This window comes from Halichoeres trimaculatus, unplaced genomic scaffold (assembly GCF_033239565.1).
Source record: "Halichoeres trimaculatus isolate MK-OKI-2021-1 unplaced genomic scaffold, fHalTri1.1 fHalTri1_scaffold_24, whole genome shotgun sequence".
NCBI lineage: Eukaryota > Metazoa > Chordata > Actinopteri > Labriformes > Labridae > Halichoeres > Halichoeres trimaculatus.
In genome coordinates, this window is record NW_027437202.1 from 6158301 (window position 1) to 6185471 (window position 27171).

The 27171-nt window shown below is 45.2% G+C and overlaps 1 protein-coding gene and 2 long non-coding RNA genes across 4 annotated transcripts in view; 2 read left to right on the plus strand and 1 right to left on the minus strand.

Moving 5' to 3' along the window:
- Nucleotides 1-805: 805 nt before the first annotated feature.
- Nucleotides 806-27171, plus strand: part of LOC141786201 (uncharacterized) — a 36802-nt gene continuing 10436 nt past the window's right edge. Inside the window, exon 1 of the long non-coding RNA XR_012597642.1 lies at nt 806-879. This is a non-coding gene — a long non-coding RNA (uncharacterized LOC141786201). The remainder of the gene's footprint in view (nt 880-27171) is intronic.
- Nucleotides 6303-20055, minus strand: LOC141785733 (uncharacterized). 2 transcript variants are annotated; one of them, XR_012597559.1, is made up of 3 exons: nt 19902-20055; nt 6837-11542; nt 6303-6597 (listed from the first exon to the last, which is right to left on the minus strand). It is a non-coding gene; the product is annotated as an uncharacterized LOC141785733 (long non-coding RNA). The 2 variants fall into 2 exon arrangements; XR_012597560.1 differs by lacking the exon at nt 6303-6597 and having other exon boundaries at nt 6620-11331; nt 11417-11542.
- pou3f3b (POU class 3 homeobox 3b) lies at nt 21911-25456 on the plus strand. Its single transcript, XM_074664962.1, has 2 exons — nt 21911-23777; nt 24092-25456. Exons 1-2 carry the CDS (start codon nt 22569-22571, stop codon nt 24188-24190), a joined length of 1308 nt encoding a protein of 435 aa, XP_074521063.1. The 5' UTR covers nt 21911-22568; the 3' UTR covers nt 24191-25456.

Genomic DNA, 27171 nt, shown 5'->3' on the forward strand with positions numbered 1-27171 from the left:
TGTGTGTACAGTCTCCAGCATGTCAGCCGTGAAAGGCCTCTACACGCCGTTTGAGCTCTCCTGAGTGAGAGAAGTGTGACAAACAGCTCAACAGGCTTTGGCACGCCAGCTGTCCAGAGGGGACACACACACACACACACTAACACACACACACACACAAGTCCATTCACATGTATATGATTGCACGTGCACAAAATAAAGCGCACATACACACAATCAAACACACACTCTGCTGCCAAGCGTGGCGGTAATCTTCAGTAATGCCATCGGTTCTGGGGGCAGAGCATCCGAACGATGCCAGCGGCCACACAACATCAGAGCCTCGGCGCCCTGCCTTCCCACAATCCCCCTCTCCACGGGCGGCCAATCCACTGTCGGACAGGAAAAAATTGACTTTTCTGGCGGCGTCTGAGTTCTGAGGAGGGTGCTGCTGCTGCTGCCGGGGGTGGGGGGGAGGAAGAGTGACAGAAAAAAGGAAAACAGTTTGGCTTAATGTCGCTGCGGCTTGCCGTGGCTTGCTGCTTCTCAGTCACCATGGTGATTCTGATCAACAAGCATTAATAATGTGCAAACCTGTTCATTAAAGGCTGTGACGGCTCAGGTTTGGCTTTTCTTTTGCTGCATGTGTTGACGGCTACAGTTAAAAAGCGGCAAAAGGTGTACTCAACGAATCCTCAGGTGTGAGATCTCACAGAATCTCACGTGATTAAACGTGATTTCAGAAAATAAAACATTTGTGCATTTGTTTTTAAACAGAGAGAAACAGAAACTGTTGATTAAAGGTGGATTCTGTTCTGTTTGGTTGCAGGTTTGCTGGACTCTGATTGGATGTTGACAGCGTTTGGGCGGGGCTTCAACAAACAAGGTGGAAGAAACAAGGTAAGAGGTTAACACTGAACCTTCAGCCGCCCTCGCCTCTCCGTGTTGAGACGTGGGTGGTCAGTTAGTGAAGCCATCAGCTGGTGGAGGTTACCAGTTATTGTTGCAGTCAGATGTGTGTATGGAGAGGAGGGAGGTGTGTGTGAGGCGTTCATGCACCCAGCGTCCACCCTGCCGCCGCATCGCCCACGGGGTGAACCTCAGCTGTTCTTCCCTTCCCTCCTGACCTTCCTCCACCTCGTCTCTGTTTCATCCTTCGCTCCTTTCAGCGGCGGAGCTGGCGTGGGGAGGTGGAGGGTGTAGGGTTGGAGGGGTGTGCTGTCAGGAAAGGAGTGAAATGTGTGTATATGTGTGTGTTTGTGCGCGGCGGGCTGAGGGAGGGGTCGATATGATGAGGCTTCAGTGTTGTCGAGATGGATTAGCCGGATGACTTTGAGGGGTTTGTTCTCTTGTCTTTGAGCGCACAGCCGGCTCACTGTACACTCCCCCGTCTCCCCCTCCCTCCCTCCTCCTCAAATCTTCACGTCTCCCTCTCAATATTTGTCTCCATCCTTTTCTCTTTTTTCATTTGGGATGCCTCATTAAAACTCTGCAGCATCATTCAAACACACAGAGCTGCCCTGAAAACACCTATTTGACTGTGAATTGACGGGTTTATTTATGCAAAGGTTCAGAAATTTATTTTTCTGATGTGTTTTTCTGCACGGTGTCACTTTCCCGCCAAGCCGCCGCCACTTCTATCCATATACTCATACGGGAAGTGTTGCATTTGTTGAAGTTTTTGCTGTTGTGTTGTTTTTTTAAAATCAAAATATCTCCATAACTTGAAATAATTATCCAAACTACATTTCCCATAATTCCTTGCAGCCCAGAGTGAAAGTTACCCTAACTTTTGGAGCGTTTATACTTTACCTTTAGCTTTTGATGTCCTGGCAGATGACAGTTCCTTCTCATGTTTCTCTTGCTGACTCATCACATCACCTTACATATATCACCCATGATGCATTGTATGAAACTCACTTGTCTTAAGAGTGATGTGGGGCTAATGAAACCTGCAAGCTTGTACTTTTTTGGATAAACAAGGAAGCAACAGAGTAAAGCAGATGATACTTTATTTTTCTCCTCTCAAAGTTCTCGTCCTCTTTTCGTCTTGCACGTCTCTGTCGTGGCGTGGAAGGTGCGTTGGCGACGCACGTTTCTGACATGTTGATATCTGTGTGCTTCAACTTTTTCAAATATTTCTCTTTCTGTCCTTGTTTTGCCTCTCTGCCTCCTCTTCCCTTTCCTTCCTTCCTTCCTCCTCCCCGCTCCTCTCCCGTCTCACAGAGTGTGATTGATGTCGCCAGCTAGCATTAACACTTCTCACGCTGCTCGTACACGCAGGAAGAAGAGGGGGGAGGCGGCGTCGTGTACATGAACGATTGATTACCTTAGCGCTACTAGCTGATGACTCCTCCAAAGATACCTCCACCCCCCTCCTCCTCCCTCCACCTGAAATCGATAACCAGGAGCTCTTTCTTCATCTCCCCCCTTTCAACTCACCCCACGTCTCGACTCCCCCATCGACAGTTCCTCCAAATCAGAGACGAAGGAGCTCATGCGGCAATTATGAAGGAGAGGCGCATTTGCATACGGAAAAATAATTAAAACAAACAAAGTGAGGCTGGGGACCCCCTGGAGAGGGGAGCAAGGGGGAGGAGGATGGGGGAGGAAGGGGGAGGAAGAAGTGAATAATGTGGGTGCAGAAAAAAATGTTTAATTGCTCCACATCGAGGTTGTGCCATTTATCTTCAACTCTCTGGCTCCGACGCCATTTCATTTGTCACTGTGGTACAGATGAGAGTTTACGTAGGTGTTCTCGGGGTGTCTGTTTCAAGGTAGGCTCACACACACACACACACACACATACACTGTCTCACACACTCACACAAAGAAGAAGAGAACACATCAACCATCATACTTTTAAGAGAAACAGCCGCGCCGTCAATGTGGAAGGATGACTCAGAGCTCCCCAAAGTTAACTGCCTTCTTCCTCACTACACACACACATTACACACACACATGAACACACATTTAGCTGCTTTAGTTATATCTCTATAAAGGGCTGTTACATAAAAGAGTCCAGTTTTCACACAGAGATGTTCGCTCGCTCTCAGAAGCAGTCATTATGCTCCTGGAGCTTCCACACTTAGTTCCTCCCCTCTCATGTGTGTGTGTGTGTGTGTGTGTTTTCTGTACTTTGAGCAGGCTCCCCGCCGACGCCACAGGGTGCGAGTTGTTGCATTCGCAGAGGGCCGTTTGCTAACGTTAGCCGGAGTGGCTAAAGACTCCATTCTCAGCAGAGCGTTTGAAGCCGGGGGATGAAAGTCCAGCTCTCCTCTTTCTGTGTCTCCGTCTTTTCTGATGGACAACCCAGCGGCTGTCCACTTCTTTAATTAAAGGCACAGTCTGCTGTTTTTAACCCAGATGAAAGAGTGTTGACCTGAAGGGGCGGATGCTGGCCATGTTGGTGTCTGAACTCAGTTTGTTCCTCTAAGAAAGAGTCTCAAGTTGTCTGTACGGAGATGTTAAAGGGTTTTAAAGCATCTCAGGCTGGAGATGCAGTTCCTCTGCAGAGATGTTTTGGCTTAAAGTGGAGGTTTTATCCCAGAAGAAACTGAAACTGGATGCACGTTTTAGTGCATGGTAAAACTTCTCCCCTGCAAGAAAATCCATGCAACATTTCTGCCATTTATCCTCTGAAGAGGCAGGCAAATTAGGATTTGCTGATCAGGGATTCATGCAACACCACTCAGGGTGTCTTTTCCCATTTTTTTTCTTTTTGGATCAGAATTTCCTCAAGTTTCCTGTCTTATTCTTCTTTTTCTTTCAAGTGCATGCAAAACTTAAGTCCACATACCTGCTGCAAGTCTTGCAAATCCACTTTTTTGGCTCATATTGGGACTTTTTTCCATCAACTCTGCACCACATAGCAGGTTTTCGCATGCTACATTTGTCATCTTGTAACTAGCATGTCGTGTTTTTAAATAAATGTGGAACAGCTATTTTTTGAGTGAAAAAAGCATGAATATATAGAATAAAAACAACAATCCTGCTCCCTCCCTGCATGTAAAGCAAAGCCACATCCTTTAGTTTCCCAGCACAACAACAAAATTAGCTGATTTAACCCAAACCGGCGTTAAACTGTGCACAACAAGAGTGAGCTTGCATGTTTTGCGTCTTTTTTCTACATATTTGTAGTCTGCATTAACATGCAGCCGAAGCAGCCCGCTGCTCCTCTCTGTAAGGAACTCAACATCATCGGAGCTGGCTGTAGCTGCAGGCGAAAACAACAAGGCTTTAAACGCACCCTGTCGAAGAAGAAACGCTTTCAGTCTCTCAGAGCTCGTTCTAATCGTGTGCTTCCTGTTTTTGTTGCTCTGTGTATGAATATGTGTGTGTGAGTGTGTGTGTGTGTAAATCCCTGGCTGTTTGTGAGCCGGGTGCTCTCTGTGTCTGCTTTCTGGATATCAGGCACCCATGGATCCTCAGAAGCAGGCATTACCAGTTAATGCACCTCTGAAGAGAGCATCTGCACTTAAGACAATTATACCACAGATGGGTGTGTAGGTGTGTGTGCTGTATGTGTTTCTGTGTGTGTGTGAGGGGGAGACAAAGAGAAGAAAGAGTGTTACAGGCAGAGAGGATGGTGGGAAAACAGGGAAAAGAAGAGCTTTTCTGTGTCTCTGCTCAAAATATGATCTCCCAAATCCGTTTTTCTCACCTCTCTGGGGCTCAAACGTTTGTTGCTAAGAGAAGGTGTGTTTGTAAGGTCCTGGAAATAAACCTCAAAGTCAGCGGCACACACGCCTTTCCTGGCTATCTCAGTTTTGGAGTGTGCAGTGTCTTTTGAGGAACTTTGCTAAAAATTTCCACCTTGGGAAGCGTTTCTGCAGCCTCTTCTTGTGGCCTTTCCTGCACCGATTCAGTTAGCCTTTTTTTGCCTTCATTAGCTGTTACCCCTTAGACTTTCAATATGGCCGCCAGAGGGGGGTTACATCATCTGAAAAAGCTGCGGCGAGAGTTTTAGGAGCAGATATTTCAGTCTAGCTGAAAAGTTTGTAGCGCTCAGCTGTCCTGGGTGTCAGCAGCACCTTTTCCCCTCCAGGAGACATCAGGACAGACGCTAACAGATTGGACCCCCCATATGGCGGGCCGTCCGATGCGGCGATAAATAAACTCCTGGCTGCTCTGACCTCAGCTCGCTCTGAGCCTGGATGGAGAGGAGCTCAGCAGGGGAGGGGTTCCTCCTCCTCCTCCTCCTCCTCCTCCTTCCCTCTAGTCTTACTTTTAACTCCCCTCCGCTGGAGTCGGCGGTCCATCTCACGCCGCAGATTGCCTATGACAGCCGCGCTATTTCAAGTCAGGGGTTTGAGCTAAATTGGAGTGAGCAATACCACCTGTGCCTGCTGAAGGGCCGCTCCGGTTCGCGCCGTTGCTCCGCAGAGAGGAACTAGCAGAAGAGGGAGGGGTGGGGGGTAAAAAAGCTGCTACCTGCAACCATCAAAGCCTCACTTTCACATGCAATCTGCCCAGCTGGCTCCCCTGTGAGGAGGGTTCGCTCAGAGCAGAGATGGATGTTTGCTGCTCTCCCTCTTTCCTCACTTACATCCTCTTTATTCCTCTCTTCTCCTCACCTCACTCCTCTCTACAGATGTGTATCCCTCCTTCTCTCTTTGCTCTCACTCTTTGGATCTTGTGAGCTCATCTTCCCACCTGTCGCTCTCTCTTTATTTAGTCTTTCCAACCATTTTATGACTCTTTAATGGCGGTTCCTTGAGCTTTTAGAGACACGGAACGTGCTCGATCTTTGGTCATTAATCCTGGATTGTTCCTGGAGATGCTTCAGCTGAGATCTGACAGAAAGCTGTTTTTACAGTTCTATGGTTTTATTTAGCAGACGCTTATCTTTAAAGTGAAGTAGAATTTGGACATTTTTTAAAGTGGAATAATCTAGTCAGCTAAGCACAATAAAATGCTGAAACATACTTCAACCACATTCAGTAATTAGTGCTGAAAATTCACTAAGAGCTGGGTCTGAGACCTTCTGACTCATCCTACCCCTGAGGTAAAAGAGGAGAAGGGCCAGATTAAAGGCCCAAGTGTCCCCTGAACAGATGAGTCTTCAGACATCTCTTAATGTAGAAAGCGGCTCAGTGGATCGTATAGAGTTAGGTAATTCATTCCACCATTTAAGCACAAGAGAGTGGAAGAGTCTGGCTAGTGATTCGGAGCCGCGCTGGGCTGGAAGCACCAGGCGTCTTTCAGAAGCAGAATATAGTCGGTAAAAAGGAGTGCAGACCTAGAATTATTGTTTGAAAAGTTGTGGAAATGATCAGATTGAGGAAATGATACGTTTGATGAAGAGACTTTTATTGGTTTAAGGCAGAAATCAACCACAAGCTCATAAATGTCGTCAGATTTAGCACCATGTCTGCTCCACTCCTCAAGATGAGGCTGTGAAGAAGGGAGGCTGAGGGGAGTTTAGGTTCCACCCCCCTTCCTCCTCCTCCTCCTCCTCCTCCTCCTCCTCCTCCTCCTCCTCCTCCTGGGCAGGATACAGTAGGCATCATTTAGTGTGGAGAGCGGTGGAAACAGTGCGGGGTTAGCCACGAGGTCGCCACACTTACTGCACGGCCGAGCTCATTTCCACTGCTGTCCACCGCTCGGGCTTCCCCTCTGGAAAAAAAAAGAGAAAAAGAGAGCTGCAGCCGGTGAAATGGCTCATTCACTTTCTGATCACACACACACACACACACACAAACTGTGTCACACTCACTGCACACACACACATAGTAACACACACAGGCTGTCTCCATCGCGCGACTATTTGCTATTTTCTCCCATCACTTCCTGGATGTCACGAAACATTTCCTCAGCTCTGACAGTTCACTTTGCGTTTTTCTCACCACACTCACCAGATCTGGGCTCACCACTCCTCCTTCGATCAGACACATTTCTACATCTCTGATTCTTTCAAAGCGGACTCCAGCCCATCAGTATCACAATCATTTAATCCCGCTCTCAGACTAATCTGATAAGTACAGCTAATGATATTTCAAAGAGGAACTTGTGCCAAAAACGGGCTGTAGCTGTCACACACTCCAAGCATTTTTTCCCCCTCTTTCTCTTTTTTTTTTTTTCTCACACACACAGATTTATGTGCAAGCACCCCAGAAGGCACAGCAGTGCTGAACCAATCCGCTTTTGTTGACTTGTACCTCTGCCAGCTCTCAGTATGAAGACGTCTGACCAGCCAAACGGTCAAATACCTGACACACTCTGCAGTGTCGTACAGTTAAAGAGCACTGAGCTCTCTGTAAGCGTTGATAAAAGTGGAGGATTTGACTCCAGAGAGGTTAAAGGTTAAAGGTTTAAAGCAACCAAAGTCCCAATACTTCACATTTCTTCATATTTCTGGATGCAAAAGTGTTTTTATCCCTCCAGTTGTTCCCTGTTTGATAATTTATTTGTGCTGGAAGATTGTTCCTCACCATCTCGCCAGATTCTGTCTCTGCTTGTTCCAGTTGGTTGCCGACAGCATAACAGTTGCTGCAGCATATTTTAGGGTTGTGTTTTATTTCTTTAAATCTTCATTGAGTCCAAACAAATGGAGTCAGAGGTTCAGAGTGGTGTGAAACAGACTGTAATACAAATATAAATACACACTGGAGCACAAAAAGCAGCTTGTGATGGAAGCAGGAGGTGGAAGTAGTGACTCTTCGAGCGCTTCTGGTTGTTTTTCTCGTATTTGCTTGATTTTGGATGAGCTAAGGCGCCATCGACGAAGCTGGAAAAATCGCTCCCAAGCCAATTGAAAAGTTGTCTCCGATACTGTTCCCTCAGTGTGTCTCCTTCTTGGGTCGATACCACCACCACACACACACACACACACACGCCACAGACCTTTCCTGACGCCGCGGCCCTGCCAGCGAGGGATGGCAAGGAGCTGGCGGGTCAATGGCCTGGGTCTCGCTGGCTTGATGACCGTTGGTTAAAGAGCGGTCAGCCGGTCGTTTGGTTGGTGTTAACGGTGTCAGCGCTGATACTCCCGCCGGGGCCGCTCACTCCTAATCACCGGCCAATCAATACACATCTGCCCTCAGAGTCGACCAATCACATTGACGTCTGCAGCTGACACATTGAACTGAAGAGGAAGAGGAAGCTTTACTTCTCCTCTGATTGATTGGTAAAGAAGTGTTTGATAGTTTTACAGTTACATGAGGTTTACGGTGCGTTTAAGGACTGATTCATATGTGGGACTTTTACAGTTTCCATGCAGATTTCAGGAAAATTTGTTCCAGATTAGGAGAAAATTCTAAAATCAGAGCTGCCAAATCAAAGGGAATGTGCTTTTAATAAATTATTAACACTTTTAGGCTAATTTTTATGCAGAAACTAACTCTGCGGTGCCACTTTCCATCAGTTTTGGCACTGTTTTCTCTTCACCTGTGTCTCTTCAGGTGAACTTGTTTTTTTCTGCCTCTCTTCTCTTTCGGGGTGAGATATTTTTATCAGCTCGGTGGGGTTTCTGTCTCTCATCCGCACAGTTTGTCTTCCTGCCTCCCTGCCACTGTGCTCCTGTCAGATTTTGGCATTTGCAAATAAGCCAAAACCAAAAATATCAGAAATATTGTTCTGTAAATAAGTCCAGGAGCGGTTTGAAACCTTGTTGCCGATTCCTGTCCTGGTGTCTGCGTTCAGCAACATGTTTTTCGTGTATTTGTTCGAGCAGAAAGAGGAGATGTGGCAAAATATTTGGGGATGTTGTGCGGGTTGGTGACACTGGCGCTTCAGTGCTCTGTGTCTGTCGCTGAGTCGCCCCGTCCGTCCATCTGTCCACGCGGCCTCAAAGAGACGTTTGTCCTTCTGCTACAAGGGTCGTTCAGAAACATCCACACACATGCAAGAGCTTAAAGAGACACACACACTCTTCTCTCTGGACAAATGGACACTCGCTGACTGAGTGAGGCACTTCAGGAACACTTTAATGACGGCGGAGGACAAATCAAACGGAGAGGAAAGCTTCTTCTTCAGATTTTATTGATGATTGATTACAAAAAGCAGGATATGCATAAAAACAGACGCTCTTAACTACACCTACATGCTTCCTGCAGGCTGAGAATGCTAGTTTGATGATATGAAGCTACATCTGCAACATTACAACCAGGAAGTCTGCACAGTCTTTGTAAAGTCAGGAAAACAGCAAAATCATGCATGCTAGGTACATTTTGTGCACATCTGCACAGATGCATGCAGAAATCCTGCAGCAGCACACGCCAGACATTAGCTAGCTCTCAATTTAATCTCTAGTCAGAGTTAAGACAAGTTAGCATCCTCACACAGCTGCAGAAATGAACATTCACCTTCACACTGATGCATTCTGCTCCAAACAACACGTCATTCAGAAAAAAACACATAGAAGCGAGTTGTTTCTGCTGTTTTATGAGCACAGGACATCATATTTCACTAGAGGAGGGAATATTAAAGAGTTTGCATGTAGCAGAAAATTCCCGGTTATATAAACTGATAAGTCCAAACCTCAGCTCTGCCAAAATACCTTATGAAACAGTATATCTGCAAGGAGTTGGCGATAGAGTATTTTCAGTAGGAGACTTGACAATGTGACATCATGCTGAGGGGAAATGAGCACGAGCGGAGATATATCCAAAAGAAAAAAAATTCTACCGGCTCTATCCCTGAGCTTCACTGACAAAAATGTCTTTAGGTGGTGAGGATTATGGATTAATCTATAATAACTAGTGAAGGAAAAGAGAAAAGGGAAGGAAGGAGCAGTCTCTGGAGCCTACGAGAAATAGTGCCTCATCATCTAATGTTCCTGCTAATATTCCCAAATTATATCATTTACACGTCGCTGAATTAATCATCTGACACTGGCCGTCCCTAGAGTTCATTCAATAATTTCTACAACTTGTGGAGATTTCTGTCCCCTTTTTTTGGTCCCTTTCACCCAGCCCCACCCCTCGTCTTTTTTTCCCCTTGATAATCTGTTTATCCGTAAGTGTCACATTACATTTGCAAAGCAGCTGGAGGGGGGGACCACTGCCATCGTGTACGGAGGGGCTCGAGTGTGATTACCCGGCCTCGTATTTGGCGCGCACTCAGACTTGTCAAATCCTTTGATCTGAACTGTCTTCATAATCACTTCAAAAAGTCTTCCAGGGAGCGTGAGGGCTTTACAGATGGGCTGCTCACTATCACAGGCCGACACACTGCTCCGTCTGCAGGAGTGTGTGCAGCACTTCGCTCTACTTTTGGATATATCTGTGACCCCTTTCTTTACTGCCTCTGATTTGTCCTAAAACTAACAGAAAATGTTCAAACAACAACAAAATATGAGACGTTCTGATCTCAGGGACAAGAAATGAGTGCAACTGTGCAAAAAAACTGCATTAAATGGGAACTTTACATGCAACTCTGCAAAAACTAAAATCTTATCAAGTGTTTTTGTCTTGTTTTAAGTAAAATTGTCTTATTTCACTTGATATGAGCCACATTTAACTGATCAATCCAGAAAAATGTGTGTTTTAAGTCAGTTAAAGAGAGAAGAATGAGGTCTGAAATGCTTGTAATAAGTTTAAAAATCAGCCAATCGAACAAGAGAAAAGTTACTTGTTTTAGGACGGACCTCATTTTCTGGACTGGTCAAGTGGATGTGGCTCAAATCAAGTCTAAAAAGACGTTTTCTACTCAAAATAAGACAAAAACACTTATTAAGATTTCCGTTTTTTGCATCGTCTATTTTTAAAGTTTTTTCTGCATGCTCTCTGCAAAAGTTCCCACAATGGAACAAAGACGCTCATCACACTTCCTACTCAAAATCCCACAATGCAACATGTGAAGACGCTGCAGCTGTTCGTGATGCCACAACAGTGGGATTGTTCATAAGTTTACTGAATCACTCATTTGTGGATGTACTGTCCCTTTAAGAGGACAGCCTTGTCCCTCTTTTCTTGTCAGCTCGATTTAAAGTAAAGAGGATTTATCGCGACATGACGAGGACGCAGTATGCAAACATTATGTGCAGCATACTGTCTGAAATAAAGGGCCCTTCCGCGCTTTTTCTGCCCCTCTTTGGGGACGTTTAGGTCCAGTCATGTGGTTCATGTGATGGATTTGATTATCTCAGTGGTTGCATGTCTCCCCGTCTCTCCTGGTGTGTTTCTCTCCCCGTGCAGAGGAAGAAAGGATGGTTGGAGGTGGCAGCAGGGAGGTGAGGGGTTGAAAAAAAAAAAAAAGGAGCTCACCCTCTTTCCCTCTCCCTCTCCTCCTTCTGCGCTTCAACAAAAGCATTTGCATATTTTTATACTCCGTCTCTCCTCTCCCTCTCTCAAAGAAAACAGCCCGGAGCGTGAATACTCCAGCAGCAGGCGTGCAGAGGAAAAACGGAAGCTGGGGAGACGGAGCGTCCGCTTTAGCTGGGGGAGAAAGAGCAAGCACACACACACACATACACACACATGAGCTGAGGCCTTACCTCCAGAGGTTGTGCATCAGGGGGGAGGATGGGGAGGACAAGGAGGGGAGTCATAGGAGGACCAAAGTTTTGTAGTGTGTGTTTGTGGTGTGTGTGTGAGTGTGCTGCCAGGGGACTGTGGCTCTCCTGGAAGAGGAAAAGACAAAGAGAAAAACAGACATTAGAATCAGATGGGTGCACGGTTAAAAACAAAACAGTCGAATGATATTAAAATATTTTACTTGAGGAACTCAAAGGCAGAGGAGGAAAACCTCTGTGAAGGATTTAAGCACATTTTGATTTCAGGAAACTTGGCAAACAAACTCAAGCAGTGCCAGCCTTACTTTTGGTCGGTATCATAAATAAATGTCTTTTAATTCCCTGTATGCAGAGGGTAACGCCTGGCACAGTGAAAGTCAGAGTCCACTGAATGTTTTGGTGCTTTTTCTGCCGTAAACACTCCCAAACAGACCTGCTCCTCTGCGTCACTCTTCACCCCAGCGCTCATAATCTCTGACATTTCCCTCACGCTTTTACACCAGCTTTCCATTTGTCCCCTCGCAAAAAAAAAAGCAGATTTGTGCAAATATTTGCTGACATCCGCCGGCCTATAGCGAGCCCATGAAAGCTCTCTCCTCTCCCCCGTCTCTGCAGCTCTGAACATTTTGTGTCTGGCAACTGTTCACCGGGAACATGATGTTGTTTCAGTTTGTTTGGAGTAAGCAGAAGAAGAAGAACAGGCTAGTTAGCATAAGCAGCGCTGCCCCTGCTAACTGAGAGGGGAAAGAAGAGGAAGAAAAAAAAAGAAGCGGTGAAGAAAAATCTCAAATGTCAACGAGAGAAGATGTATGTGAAAGGACAAAACAGAGCCGCCTACACGGCGTGATTGACGGGTGGTTCCTGGAGAGTGCACAGCAGTGAGCCGTGAGAGGGTGACACATGTTTAGAATGAATACATTATTTTATTCCTTGTGAAAGATTTGTTTTTATTCTGATTGGAGCGGTTTAATCTCTGGAAACTTTATGAAAAAAGAGACAAATCAGAGATGAAGGGGACTACTTTTCTGTTGTTTGGAGGGCTTTCAAATTGGCGTAGGGTTACGATTAAAGGGTCCAAACATGGCTGCCTCCAGGAGCCAAACTCAGGCCTCCAAACTGGAATCGCCAAAGCTGTCTCACCTTGAGCTCAGCTGTTCCTTCAAACACCCTCCACGTAAAGTGTCACTTAAACATCAGAGCAAAGATCACAGCTACGAAAGCGACTCCTTTGGGTGCAGCTTGAAGACTCAAAGTCGTACAGCGAGATGACAGCGAGCGGCGTTACGTAACCGTGTCATTCAGAGTTTCTGCTCTCACTTTGGATGAATGTAGGCTGAACAGACTTCCTGTGGCAGATACAGCATTGTTTGGAGGATTCATGTTTGTGGACGGTACTCCAAGAGGTCTACCAACCAACACACACACACTGACACACACACAGAGGATTGGCTATGCTTTGCTAAGCTTTCGTCTCACACCTACAGGATGAAGGTTACAGTCTGAAGAGAGCGCTGTGCAGAGGAGGGAACCACGCTCTGCATGTAATTTCATTTTACATGACACCCTGAATTATCTCACGTTCAGTCATACAAAGGAGGCGTCTCTGTGGAAGACCTTCATTTGGAGGTTGTAGGGAGGAAAAAATACAAGTTTTACATATTTTTTCAGCTTTGATGACGAGGAAAAATATGACGAATGGCACTTTAAATCTGAAACTAGCTCTTAAAAAACACTATTTTACATCAGGAGAAAAGTATCAAACTTGTGAAGGCACAGAAGCCCCGCCCACCTTTTCTTAGCCCTCTGGATCCAAATTGAGTTAGAATAAAATCCCAAACAGGACAGATTTGATTTTACAATGCCCCCTTAAAAAGAAATCACTCTCTGGAAGCTGACAGAGCACGACTGAACGCCAAAACCCGAGAGGGATATTCGACTTGACAGTCCATGCTGAGGCAATTTTCCAACATGGTTGACCAACAAAGTTCTATTGTGCTGTGATTCTGTGCCGCATTGTTTAACGAGTCAGCACTTCTACGAGCTGAAGGTTCCCCTTCAAAGTAAGACGGAGAAAGAGTCCTAAAACAAAACCAGAGGACGAGGTTTGACCGTGGAGGAGCCTGCCCTGCAGACAGAACTCAGGGCTGCTGCGTTTTGTGCAGTGGGTGTGAGCTCAGAGGGGTCGGCGGCCAGCGTGCAATCCCCCCTCAAAGCAGCTTTTGTGATGCTTGCTTGGCTTGAACGCTCACGCCAGGCAAAGGAGGAGGAGGAGATGTGGGGGAGTAAAGGGGAGCAGGTCTGTGAAGCAGGGAGGAGAAAGTGTGTCTAAGTGTGGACGATCTTACAGCTATAGGGGCTTTGCAGTTGTTAGAGTTGAGGAAATCACATCCTGTGTCGCTGTATGAGGCTGTAGAGTGGAGGGGTCAAAGGTCAGGAGGGGAGGTCTGAGCTGTAGTCACTTTATGTGAGTTAAATGAAGATTAGTAGAAAGGCTTGAAGGTTAGTTTTCCACCTGTAGGAGGCAAATCCACATTTTTAGACCAATCTTTTTCTCCCATGTTTCTTTTTTTTATTCTAATTTAAAGAGAAGCTTTAAATACATAAAATATTTGATTCCTGGTTTTCCTCATCAACATATTCAGGCTAGCAGAATTTTACAGTAGCTGGTGCAGAGTTATATCTTCTCTGTGGCGCTAAAGACCTCCAACTTGGCCGTCAAAGCTAACATAGCATCATGTTTGTAGCCTCTACTCCACCCAGTCTGCATGCATGTGTGTGTGAGAGAGCTGTAAGCCCGGGGAGGGATGCGGGAGGAGAGTTGGGGGGGAGTCATTTGGAAGAAGATGTATGTAAACCCATTTCCAAACAAATGGGCCTGACTGCACGGCAACAGGGAGAGGTGCCATAAGCGTCCGGCTTGCATAATGCCCGCATGAATCAAGACTTCCCGGCTGCAGAACGTGACCACACAAGCTCGCGTATGAATAGCACATGTCACCCGCGGCCGCATATCATCAACAACAGTCGCCGACCTCGACAGCAGAGCCCCGTTCTGGAGTTTAGAGCCACTGATCATTATTATAGACGCCTCAGAGCTGCAGCTAGCTAGCCACGCCGAGCCACTCGTATGTGTGTTTACTCTGTGTGTGATGGGGACAATATAACACACATAAAGCCTGTTTAGGGGTCTCAAAGTGTGGTCCGTGGAGCTAGTTTCAGCTTCTTACTTTTACTTTACATGCAACAGACACTGGTCCCATCACAGCTGCTGCAGATTTTCTGCTGGTTGCTGAGCATCATGGGTCATCAGACACCTCCAGATGCAAAATCTTTACAGAGATTGTGTCAACACTATAGAAGCCAAATGTGCAAATTTTGTTGCTCAAGTGAAATATTCCTACATATGCACTCATAGGCCGTGTTCGAAACACACCCTGAGAGGCCTGGCTCCGAGTCAGGACCCCAAAGGCGGCTCCTACCGAAAGCATGTGTGTGCAAACATACAGTTGCATGCATTTTTAGAACCTGTGTGTGTGTGTGTTTGTGTGTGTTTTGGGGTGGCAGCGTTGCCTCCAATGCTGCACAACGAGGCCATCATTTATCCCTGATTGGGGCAAAGGCAGCAGCGGTGAATTTGCACCCATAAAGACCCAGAGAAGAGATTTCCTCATGAATATCAAAGACCGGGGCAGCAACACATAAGGAAAAATTACAGCCCTATTATTTTATTTGCATTACCTGTAATAGGCAGCATATTGGGCGCTGTATTTATTGCCTTATCAGCACCCGCTCTGCTGTAAACATTAGCTGATTTATTAGCCACCCAGGCTTTGCCCAAACATCACACGTAATTACTCTGCAAATAGAGCAAAGACGGAATCGGGAGTTTTTCTCGTGTTGTGGGTTTTGCGATGGATTGACCAGACTTAGCGCAGAGAAAGGCAGGCAGCTTTGGTGTTGCAGATGGAGGATCTTAGAGGCTAGTTTTTTCTCCCCCTGCTGCTGGCTGGGACCCAGACGTGGCTGCTATAGGCTCGACAGGGAATCAGAGAATGGCTGTTATTTGTACAGCTCTATACCCAGAGTCGCTTCTATCGGGGATGTGGTTAGTGTTGTTTTTTCTCTACCTGAGCGCTCGCTTCCATCCAATTATGTTGTTTGTCTTCTCAAAGGCCTCAATACCTCTAGCTTTGCACCCCCACATCCCCCCCTCCCTCTCAGCGCACTGCTCCACAAAGTTAGATAGAACTAGATCCATTAAGTTGGTGAAACGAGCGAAAAAGCACGGGAGGGTTACCCTAGATGCGCCCGTTCTTCTGTTATCCAATTTTACTGGGATTTGGAGTGATTTGCGCCCAGCTCCCCGAGGGAAATAAATACTTTGATTAATGTAATCCTGGGCAGGGAGGTGCCACAAACCCCCCCTGTATCCTCGGGGAACGCCACTGTTTAACAAACAAAAACAAAAAAAGCAGGGACTATGTGAAGACATGCACGGTGGCTCCAAACCAAACGGCTGCACACTTGTATAGATTTCCTGTGGATTTACTTTATTTATTAATTACTCCGCTTAATAACACAATATCAGTCTTGATTAGCATGTGTAACACAGGCTAATAGAATAGAAAAATAGCAGTGTGTCCGCTCTCTGATTTGCATACACAATAACGGTTTGTTTTGATGCTGGAGCTGGATGTGGAGGTGGAGGTGGGGGTGTTGTTCAGGCGTGTGTGTCCGTGCTGATGTGTTCTACATCTGCATGTGTGTGTGTGAGGAGGAAAGAGGGATGTGGCCAATGAGGGTGGGGGTGGGGTGAAGCAGAAGACTGACAGATAAAGCACACACACCCCTTTCTCCAAAGTGCACACACACCTTTTCCCCCTCTTCTTTTCCTCTGAGTCAAAAAGCTGCACTTCATCTTATCTTTGCAGATCTGTCGCCCCGTCACTCACCTCCTCAGCAGCCTGGCTTCTTTTTTTTTTTATTTTTTTTCCTCACCTTCTTGTCTGTGAAAGTGTGTGTGTGTTGCAGAAACACCTGCATTCAAACCTAACCAGCCTGCTCCTTCTTTTTAAGCCAAATCTCACTGCAGCTTAAACCTAAATTAACTCACACCTCGGTTTTATTTTGACGCCATGATGCCACAACAAAGTGACCTATTTTAATCTGTCGCTCATTTTCTATTCCCAAAAATTAAAAAAAAGTTAATTAATCTGACTAATTAGAAGCTGTTTTGTGCTGAAAATTTTAATTTAATTTCAAAAAATTAATTAGTGGCGCATCCGCTTATTAAAAAAACAGCTCTGTGCTTTATTTTTGCAGGTTTTAGCACCTTATAACACAAATTATGACAGCTACATTGATTCCCAATCCAAAATCAATACCAGCACATCTGAGCCATGACTCCACTGGAGAGTCCTGTGATAACACCAAACATGTAATCTCTACCTGCATGTCAGCCCATTTACACGCTGTGTAACACTGGCCAATTACTCAGCCTGCAGTGAGAGGTGTGCATATGACTCCATACATGACTTTTATTAATAGAATATTAATAAAGAGCCTCAGTCTCGTGTGAATGGGTTAAGAAAAAAAGCCATTCATGCAGTGAAATTGAAGGCATGTTTAATGCTTACACTGGTATTCAGTGTAGCCCATTTAATTAACGCTATAGTAGCTACATTATCATTAAGTGCTCCAAGTTGGATTCGGCTTTAAATCAACGTTTGGCCTGACGTGCAGACGCACTCAACGTATGTCGTCTCGGATTAGCGGCTGGACCAAAAAGAAGGATAGGAGGGAGAGGAAGGAGGGGAGGAAATAAATTATAAAGCCCCATAGGCAACTTAAGTAGGGCCATAATTAAAACGGCAGGAATTGCACCAATTTAATCTGAATATTGTCACCATGCAGACCTTACGCAAGGGCTTACACACCTTCTGAGGCTGACATAAATCTGCACGTCAGGTGTCATAAATTCATGAATCAAAGTGATGAGACTGTGAGGATGCTTTATGGGGGAGAGAGGATGGAAGGAGGCGGTTTTTTACGCACGTTGGACGCTTTTATCCTCCTCTAAAAGTCACACTTTAACGCATTATTTAATTGAATCACCTTTTTAAAAGCATAAAAAACACACACTCCCTTGTTTTAATTTTTATTTTCTATTATTCAAATCTGTTGATGATTTGGAAACACGCTTCTCTTCCTCACCAGGATGCGCGCTCAGGGTACAACACGTTGATAAATTAGACAATCTGCTCGTGCAGGAGTAAATAAACGGCCTCCTGCTACCAATAAGCGTCATTGTGCAGCCTGACAGAATGGGTGCATAATGCGGAGCAATAACGCGCGCTGCTGCAGGTTTTACTGCCTCTGATGATGAGGATGATGAAGAAGGAATAGTGCAAATGGCCGGTCAAGCAGTGCACTAATTCCCGGGCTGATTCACGACTCGTTTGCTAAATAATTCGCAGGTTAGCCATACGTTTCCCTCAAAGAGCTGCTGGCTCAGACTTATGGCTTATAGGCTGCTGCAGATGGAGGCTGGCTTAAAGCATGCAGGGTCTAACTAATCATAGCATATTTGCATATCAACGAGGGCTGCCACGTGATAGGCTGTCAGGGGCCTGCGCGCGCTGATCAATACAAGCAGGTACCTGCTTAAAAACATGAAGGTGCAGGAAAATCTGATGAAGTCCTCACAAAAATTAGTTAAATTTATTAAGATGATCACCAGGAAATAGTCTGAGCCTGTTTTTTTTAAGCATGTTGTGACTTTGTGCCTGTTTTGCAAAAACAGGAAATGTCTGTGTGAGTGTTTATTGTGAAATCTTAATAACAAGTGTCACCTAGCTTTGATTTCATAGCAGATTAATTTAAATAATCCTCCTGTACACTGCAAAAAAAATATATAAAAGGAAATTTAGATAAGAGTGAGTGTGTGTGGTCAGACTTTTAGAATGTAAAAATTCGCAAAAACTCTAAAAAATGCGACTTTTGCGCATAAAAGAGGCTTTAATGATTATTTTTGTAGTGTACGTTTTGCATATTTACATTACGAGTGAGCGCGACACCTGGCGGCTGTTTTATTGTCTTTTGTGAATTTATGATGAAGCCCTGTCACCTCCACCCCTGACTGAACACCATGGGGAGTTATCACACAAAGAATAAGAAATAACACAGCTTCATCTCTGAATTCACTTTTCCTGCTCATCATTATTGTTTGCTAGTATTCTGGAGGAAGTGTGTCACATTAATTTTACACATTTAGCCACAAAAACAGATTTAAAGCCTAATTTTGAATGTGAAGCTAGTTGGAAAGTCGTTGCATGCACAGACAAACTCGTCTAATCAAAGCTTCCAGATGATTTTCTGTGTTTTTGTTGGTGTAAAGCAGAACTTTAAGTTGTGATAATCATAAAAGTGCAGATGTGTTTGATTCCGTTACTGTAACGCGTTACCAGTGCTCTCCTCCTTGCTGGCCCGGGACACACCGAGCCTCTTTTTCATCTCGACTCCAGTGCACAAACATACAGCTTAATGCGACTAGTGTTTCCCCCTTTTATGGGGCTCACCATGGCTACCGAGTGCTGGGCTCAGAAATGCGCGCTGCCTTCAATGCAGGGAGAGGAGTTAACCCGTGAGAAAAAGGCTGCAAAAATACGCCTTAGCTGCAAAACTGTGCGTCTTCCTGCGCAAAATCGGGTTAATGTGTGATGGATTCAGAGAGCTGGACTTTGAAAGGTTACAGAAAGTTGTTTTAGATAACTGCCTTGGACCAGATCTCTTTTAAAAATCTGAGGTTTTGAGTTTTCTTGACTTTTCCTCCTACATCTCCAAGCCTCAAACAGAAAATAAACCGACCTGCATTCATTAAAATCTCCGGCTCTTTCTGAGCAGTCCTAATCAGCTTTGTCGGTGTCGATGAGTGCAGTTAAGGACCCAGAGGCTGGCACATGTAAACTTTAAACAAACTTTCCAGCATGGAGATCGATTTATATTAAACGATTTCATATTGCACTTGCCTACGCGATCCCTCTGGAGGATTCCAACCGAGGGTCTCCCTCTCCTTCTCCCTCCCTCCCTCTCTGCCTGCTTAAAATGTGATTGATTGCACTTTTCTTCGGTGGACATTCACTACAAAACAGCACAGCTTATCCATCTGCCCGCTATTTATCTTTTAAAAACACGAGAAGAAAAAAAGAAGGCACAAGCAGACTGGCGTGATATTGATTTTTACGCATTCGAGGGTTAGAAAAAGGAAAATTTGCAATCGGAGATTTTAATACGAGTTAAAGAGAATAAGATTGGATGTAAAGGCGCGGGAGACTGTGCAGAAATAGCACATAAGGCAGCGAGGAGTCTATAAGGAAGCGCATTACAGGCGCAGCGGAGCAATGCGCGATAAACTCAAACATTCCTCATGCGTAAAAGAAGAAATCCGCACACATGATCGTTGACTTACCTTGTGTCCGAGCAAAAGGAGGGAAATAGCTTCACATTGTTCACGCGCAGCCTGTAAATGGTTATCTCCCTTTCCTACGACTCGGTGCTCCCTAAGATTTTCTTTCCTCTGCCTCAACTGAGCAGGAGCACTCCTCGGCTCGCGCTATTATTTTCACTAAAATATATGAAAATTTATGCAAATGAAAATCAGCACTAACTGTTCGTCTCTTGTTATACTTGGGGATGATTTTTTTTCCTCTCCCCCCTTTCTTTCTTTCCTTCCTTTTTTTTGCATACAAAATAAATGAACTCCCCCAGCAGGGAACTTGGGGACCTTTTTTATAATAAGCAAATAAATAATAAACACATCATATATCAGAGAGGAGTGTTTTTTACCGCGGCGCACCGGTTTCTTGGAGCATGTCTGCGCTGCCTTTTGACTCTCCTTTCATATACATGTTATATTTTTTTTTTATTTTCAGGGGTTATCTTGCTTCTCTGCACCCTTGGTGTCACGTTTCTGCTGGCCGCCTGAGACGCCCTTTCAAAGCGTGCAGTGAGGATTGAACAGCAGTAATTTAGAGCGAAATCCTCACTGTATATTAATGAATAGAGGGCCCCATGCTTCTGGCCCCTAGCCTGCCCATTCAATGTAAACAAATCCACGAGGCTCCACCGGTTTTGAGCCAAATTAAATCTACTGGGATGAAGAAGGAGAAGAAAAGAGGAGGGGGACACTGGCAGTAAGAACACAACACAACTCCTCTGCCCCTCTGTGAAATCTGTGCGTCATCTTTAAAGTTGGGGTTTGAGGGTTAAAGCAGGACATGTAGCTGGAACATTTAACGCACAGCACACTTCACCTGCTAAAGCCCTTGTTCTAACCAGGTGGACTCAACAGGCTGCAAGCCCTCAACTGGGTGCAAGGGGACCCATATATCAGGCCCATGGGTGCGTGAATATAGACGCACAAACAAAGGCCCCATTCATGCGCAGGGTGATGTGGTCATCTAAAGGGGATGGTGCGGTGTATCTCTAGATGTGTTTTCATGACCAATCCCCAAAGGACTGCTCAATTTGCTCTTGTTGTGGTTTCTCTTTAACGCAGTGCACGTATGGAGGAAGCATGCAACCTTTGCGCCTGAAGAGCCGTCTGAGGCTGCTGAGCTGAGGAGCTTTTTTTTTTTTCTGCATATCATGACTTCCACCCCCTCTCTCTTTAACATATGTAAATGCTGTGCAGTCTGAGGTGTGTTGAGTGTGCAGTGTCATGGTTTTATTTTAGCAGATATGATGCTGGGGGACAGTGTGCGCTTTGATGTGCTCGTAAACATTTAATTTGAGGTGATAAATCTGGGTTTGAATGACAAAGTGATGACAAAAATCACCCCTTGTCTTAAAAAAAAAAATATTTAGTATGTTTCATGAGTTAAATGTGTATCCTTCTATATATCTTGTGCAGCTTTTGAACACACTTTTAGCCTTAAATAAGTCTTGGATCCTATTATAGGAACACAAACAGTAAATTTAACTACTTTTATTAGGTTTACAGCCTTTTCCATCTGTGTTTTATTCAATTAAATCTCAATAAGATGATTTTATCCAGGAATTTGTGCTGAAATTTGAGAGTATCTTTATATTAATAAAGAAAAACAGATGTATTGAAGCTCTCCTGTTGGAAGAAATGAAGTTTATCATGTTGATCTCAAAGCAGAGGTCACACTTTATTGACCTTTTTATTTACCCCTTCACCCCTGTTTGTGTACTAATATCTCAGCGCTGTTTACTACCGAGTTGTGTTCCCCGTTTTGTTTGGACTGCAATTAAAAACCAGCCAATCGGAACAGCCGGAAGGAGGGCTCGTGCGCCCCGGAGCAAGGGCTGCTGAGAGCTGCCAATCACAGCCGAGTGCAGCCAATGAGCGCGGACGCACACGGGTAAACATCCGTGCGTAAGACGGGGTTCGGCGAGGGGCGGGACTACGCCGGCCTGTCAGGGAGAGAGAGGTGGAGAGAAAGAACAAGCGAATGAGAGAAGAGGCTCGCGAGCAGCGCCGTGCACTGTTATACTGGGATTGTACTTCAACGGGAGTTTGCGGTTTGGCAGGTTTATATACATCAAAACAGAACAAAGAGAGGCTCTACAGAGCTATAAAAGAAGAGAGTGAAAAGAATAAAGCGAGGGAGAAATCTCTGCGACTGAATTACAAAAGAAGTGAGGACTCTCTGCTAATGTTTTTCTCATCCAAAGAGGACATAAACTGGGACTTTGGACATTGTGGAGAATTTGCAAGGCTTTTTTGTTTTCGCGAGCAACAAAAGTTTGTTTGGGACGACGCGTTTTTTCCTGTATATTTTAATTTTAATGCGCCCGATTTCATCCCAGTGCAAAACTTTCCAAACGGACTGCACATGGTTTCAAAGGGCTTTTGAAAAACCTGGGATTTTATCGCCGATTTCCATGCACAGTTTGAAGTAGAATGTTGTAAATTCATGCGGATTTTATCCAGTTTTCTGCAGCTGCTTTTGAAGCTTTTTGCGTTTTTACGCACGTCGATGGTATCACCAAAAAGCTACCCATACTTTTAAAGTTTGAATAATTCATGAGATACAATTTGCCTGCTCGAAAGAAGTGACTGTAAAAGGGAGGGGGGTTATCCACAAACATATTCATAAGGGTTGACGGAATGGCCACCGCGGCTTCCAATCCTTATCTGCCCAGCAATAGCATCTTATCGTCCGGCTCCATCGTGCACTCTGACTCCGGAGGTGGTGGCATGCAGCCGGGCAGTGCTGCGGTTACCTCGGGGTCTGGAGGCTACAGGGGAGACCCCTCGGTCAAGATGGTGCAGAGTGACTTTATGCAAGGCGCAATGGCAGCGAGCAACGGGGGACACATGCTGAGCCATGCCCATCAGTGGGTGACATCGCTGCCGCACGCTGCAGCAGCCGCAGCAGCAGCCGCGGTGGCTGCAGCTGAAGCCGGATCGCCCTGGTCGTCGAGTCCCGTCGGGATGACGGGCAGCCCGCAGCAGCAGGACGTGAAAAACTCCGGCAGAGACGATCTGCACACGGGCACCGCGCTGCACCACAGGCCCCCACACTTAGCCCCCCATCAGACTCACGCCGGGGCTTGGGGGAGCACGACTGCCGCGCACATTAACTCCATTTCCGGGGGACAGCAGCAGCAGCAGTCGCTCATCTACTCCCAGCCTGGGGGGTTCACTGTGAACGGGATGCTGAGCCCGGGGAGCCAGAGCCTAGTGCACCCGGGCTTGGTGAGGGGGGACACCCCGGATCTGGACCACGGCAGCCACCACCACCATCATCACCACCAGCATCCGCACCACCAGCACCACGGCGTCAACAGCCACGACCCGCACTCGGACGACGACACGCCGACCTCGGACGACCTGGAGCAGTTCGCCAAGCAGTTCAAGCAGCGGAGGATCAAACTGGGCTTTACGCAGGCGGACGTCGGCTTGGCTTTGGGCACCCTGTACGGGAACGTTTTCTCTCAGACCACCATTTGCAGATTCGAGGCTCTGCAGCTCAGCTTCAAGAACATGTGCAAGCTGAAGCCTTTGTTAAACAAGTGGCTCGAGGAGGCCGACTCCTCCACCGGCAGCCCCACCAGCATCGACAAGATCGCGGCGCAGGGGAGAAAGCGAAAGAAGCGCACGTCCATCGAGGTGAGCGTCAAGGGGGCTTTGGAGAGCCACTTCCTAAAATGCCCTAAACCCTCGGCGCAGGAGATCAGCACCCTGGCGGACAACTTGCAGCTGGAGAAGGAGGTGGTTAGAGTGTGGTTTTGCAATAGGAGACAGAAGGAAAAACGGATGACGCCCCCAGGAGTGGCTCAGACGCCGGAGGATGTGTACTCTCAGGTCGGCAATGTGAGTGCAGAAACACCGCCCCCCTCCATGGACTGCAAAAGAATGTTCAGTGAAACATAGAACAGCACACCAGAATATTTTATATGAATTTAAAACTGCTTAAAAACATTCAGACTATCGCCAGGATAGCCAAATTTTTTGATACTGTGATTGTGAGGGAATATGAATGAGACTGCAAAATGTGTTTATATTTTTCACCAGAAACAAATCACCCTTTTTCCTCCCACAAAAAACCTCCCCTTCTGCAAACGCACCTTCTTCCAGGCCCTCAAAATGTCTTAACCTAAAAGGTTCCTTCTGCTTTTTTCTTTCAGGGGCATTTTTTAGTAGATTACTTAAAAGATGCGAGTGAAGCGAGCGACCAGAGGGTGACAACTACAAGTTCATTCCACCAGGTAATTTTGGCGCATTAAAACACATCAAGAGGAAACCAAGTATTGTTTTTTTCTATATTTTTCTCTCCCTGAAAAAGAAACTCCCTCCTTCATTATGCTGTGTTTGATTGAAGAAACAAAGGAGCAGACATTTTGTATATTTAGGACTGAACCGCCTTCCCTCCCCTTCTCCACGCCTGACAATAACAGAAGGGGCAACAATATGAACAAGAGTGACATCCACGACGCTTCCATCAACATTTCCTGCGAATTTTTTTATTCCCCCCTCACGTGGACTGCATGGTTTCATCCCCACAAACACACACAGAGACACACACATGGAGGAGGATTATTTTTCTCCCATCTTGAGGCCCAGAAAGGAAAGAGAAAAAAAAGAGGAGCAGGACTGTCCCCAACAAAAACCGCCTGATCTTAAAAAGATCGCCTCCTTTTTTTGGCTTTTTTAAAAATGTTGGTATTATTTAAAGGACTCTGACAGCGCGAGTGGATTCTTCTCCCTGTTTTTCTCAACAAATAGAGCATAAGACATTTGCAAAAAGACTTCAAACTGCACTTATTGAGGAAGAAAAAAAATCTGTTGCCAAGTGTGACTGAGTGGGTGCTGTGGATATTCTATTAATGCTGCCCTTTCTAAGCAGTGTTCTTTGGTAGGTTTTAATAAACAAAAACTCTGTAAAGCCGGCAATATAGATCACTAGATCAGATACTGATCTGACTTATTTACTTTATATTTTTCATCAGAATTACTTGTTTTAATATTTTATTCGGAATACGTATGAATTATTCCAAACGGTAATTTATTTTCCCCCTCCTCCTCCTCTCCCTCTTCCTCTCATGGAACTTGTGTAAGATGCTTTCCCTTTTTTTCTTCTTTCATTTCAATATTTTCTTCAATTTTTTTTGGTTGTTGCCCTTATTTTTGTTATTTTTTTTGTATTTCTAAAGGAGCACAAATCATCATACAGCTGACCGTTGTTAGGTAATAAGGGTACATTTTTGATGTGATCATTTGATTGTAATTTAATTTCAGTAGTGGTTCCGTACGAGCTGATTGAGACACAATAAATTTGTTAGAATGAAATGCAACCACCTTGTGTTTTTGAGATTAAATTCTTACAGCGTGCCTTTATTTAATTTTCTAAAAGAAGGGGTGCTTTTATTTTATACTTCTGCATGCACAGCTGCAGAAAGGGTGTTTTATTTTTGTGTTTCAGCTGCAGAAACCTTACAAAGAAAATGGTGTGTTTTTGTTCCAAGTGAATCTACGAAGCCAATAATAACTTTCATTTGGATAATACAGAACAAAGGCTCCTTGTGTACCAAAAAGATGCACAGTTAAAGCGAAAGAATGGGATTTTATGAAAAATAAAAACAGCAAAATTAGTGTGTAAGTGTTGCATTTACAAAATAAAAGCCCTGGAGTTGTTGCTGAGCTGAAACAAACGTGCACCAGCGTTTGTTATCGTTGCATCCCGTTTGAAATGACACATCGCGGTCACTTGCATGAATGGCTCGTCTGTTTGTTTACATCTGCACTCTCGTGAGGCCTTGTGCAAAAATGAGAAAGAAATAGAAGCTTTAACCTTTTCCTGCAGGATGTACGGGAGCTTTGGAGGGTATATTTTTTAAAACAGAGATTGTTGCAGCCTCACAGAGGCGCCCATGTCGTTGGTGTTGTTGTACAGAGCGTCCTGTGTGTGTGTGTTATGTAATGTTTACGTTGCAGCTCACAGTCCTGCATCCCATAATACTCACAAACCCATCATTATGAGCGCCTGATTAATGCAACAAAAGCTCTAATCTGCAAAATAATTGATTTGCATTCATCCAAACAGAAGATTTGTGCACTATAGCTGCATGGCTGCTTTGCATAGATTATGTTGAATGCAAACTGTGGCACGCACGCGCACTGGAGCTCTTGCAGGTGTGCTGTGCACGCAGGTGGAGAGAGGAGGGTCAGGTGCACAGGTCTGTTTTTAGGAAGCGGGGCAGTGGGTCAGGGAGGGTATTGATTGTGTCTGTCCGGAGAGGAGAGCTGGGTGACTGTCAGAGGGTGCGGAGTGATATCAGGGTGTTGTTTGGTTTTCTGACAGGTGTGCTGCTTGAAAAATATCCTCAAATGACTCATGATGATATTATTATCACTATTATTTTGTTGTTGCTTTTTTATTTAGTGTTGTAAATTTAAATGGTGCAGTCAGTTCCAGCTGTGTTTTAACAGAGGGACTATTTTTCGTCAGGGCTGCAAGAGGCGAACGTGTCCCCCCCAAACTTTCTTTTCTTCTTCGCCTATTCAGCAAAACTCAACAAAACGTGTCCTCGCGCTGCAGGATTTGAATTTCGCGGATGATTTCCCATACTAGTTGCTTAGCAACTGAATTCAATGATATAGAGGAGTGGGCATCATTTTTCTTTGTCTCCATTAGTAAAAGTGGCAGCACAGGCACGCTGTGTGTGCAGCCTCTAAAACTTTATATTGTGTCACTTGTTTATTCCATTCAATGCCACAAAATACAGAAGTGTTTTTTTTTAATTCAACTAAAAGTACAATATATTTGCGCATGCTCCTGGAAGGTTTTAAAAAATAAAGCACGTGTGTAGAAAGGCTCCACTCTGGCCTGCCTGCACTTTACGCACGGGCTCATTATGCATGCACCCCTCGTGCTCCTCTGCTATAAAATCCAATGCAAAGTCACATGACGTGCTAAGATAAGCCGTGCTGTGCTCCCCAGCAGAACAAGACCTTCACCACAGAGAGGAACACTTACCATAAGTTCACGTTTATCATGTGCATCCTGAAAAAAAGAGAAAAAGAAACCACCTTCCAGATGCACAGCTCGTGCAGAAAAATAGAGATTTTTTTTTTTCCAAGCAAAGGCAACACAAAAAGAGTTTAAATCTCATAATGGGTTTTGGTTCGCCTATTCTACTGCAGCTTTAGCTTTTTCATGGGTCTTCAAAACCATGTTGGCAGCAGGATATGTGTGTATATCTTTGTG

What these genes read in the sequence shown, in the direction of transcription:
- pou3f3b (XM_074664962.1), top strand. Translation starts at nt 22,569, where the DNA reads ATGGCCACCGCGGCTTCCAATCCTTATCTGCCCAGCAATAGCATCTTA. An exon ending in TGTACTCTCAGGTCGGCAAT is followed by an intron (nt 23,778 to 24,091) that starts GTGAGTGCAGAA and finishes TTTTTCTTTCAG; the next exon opens with GGGCATTTTTTAGTAGATTA.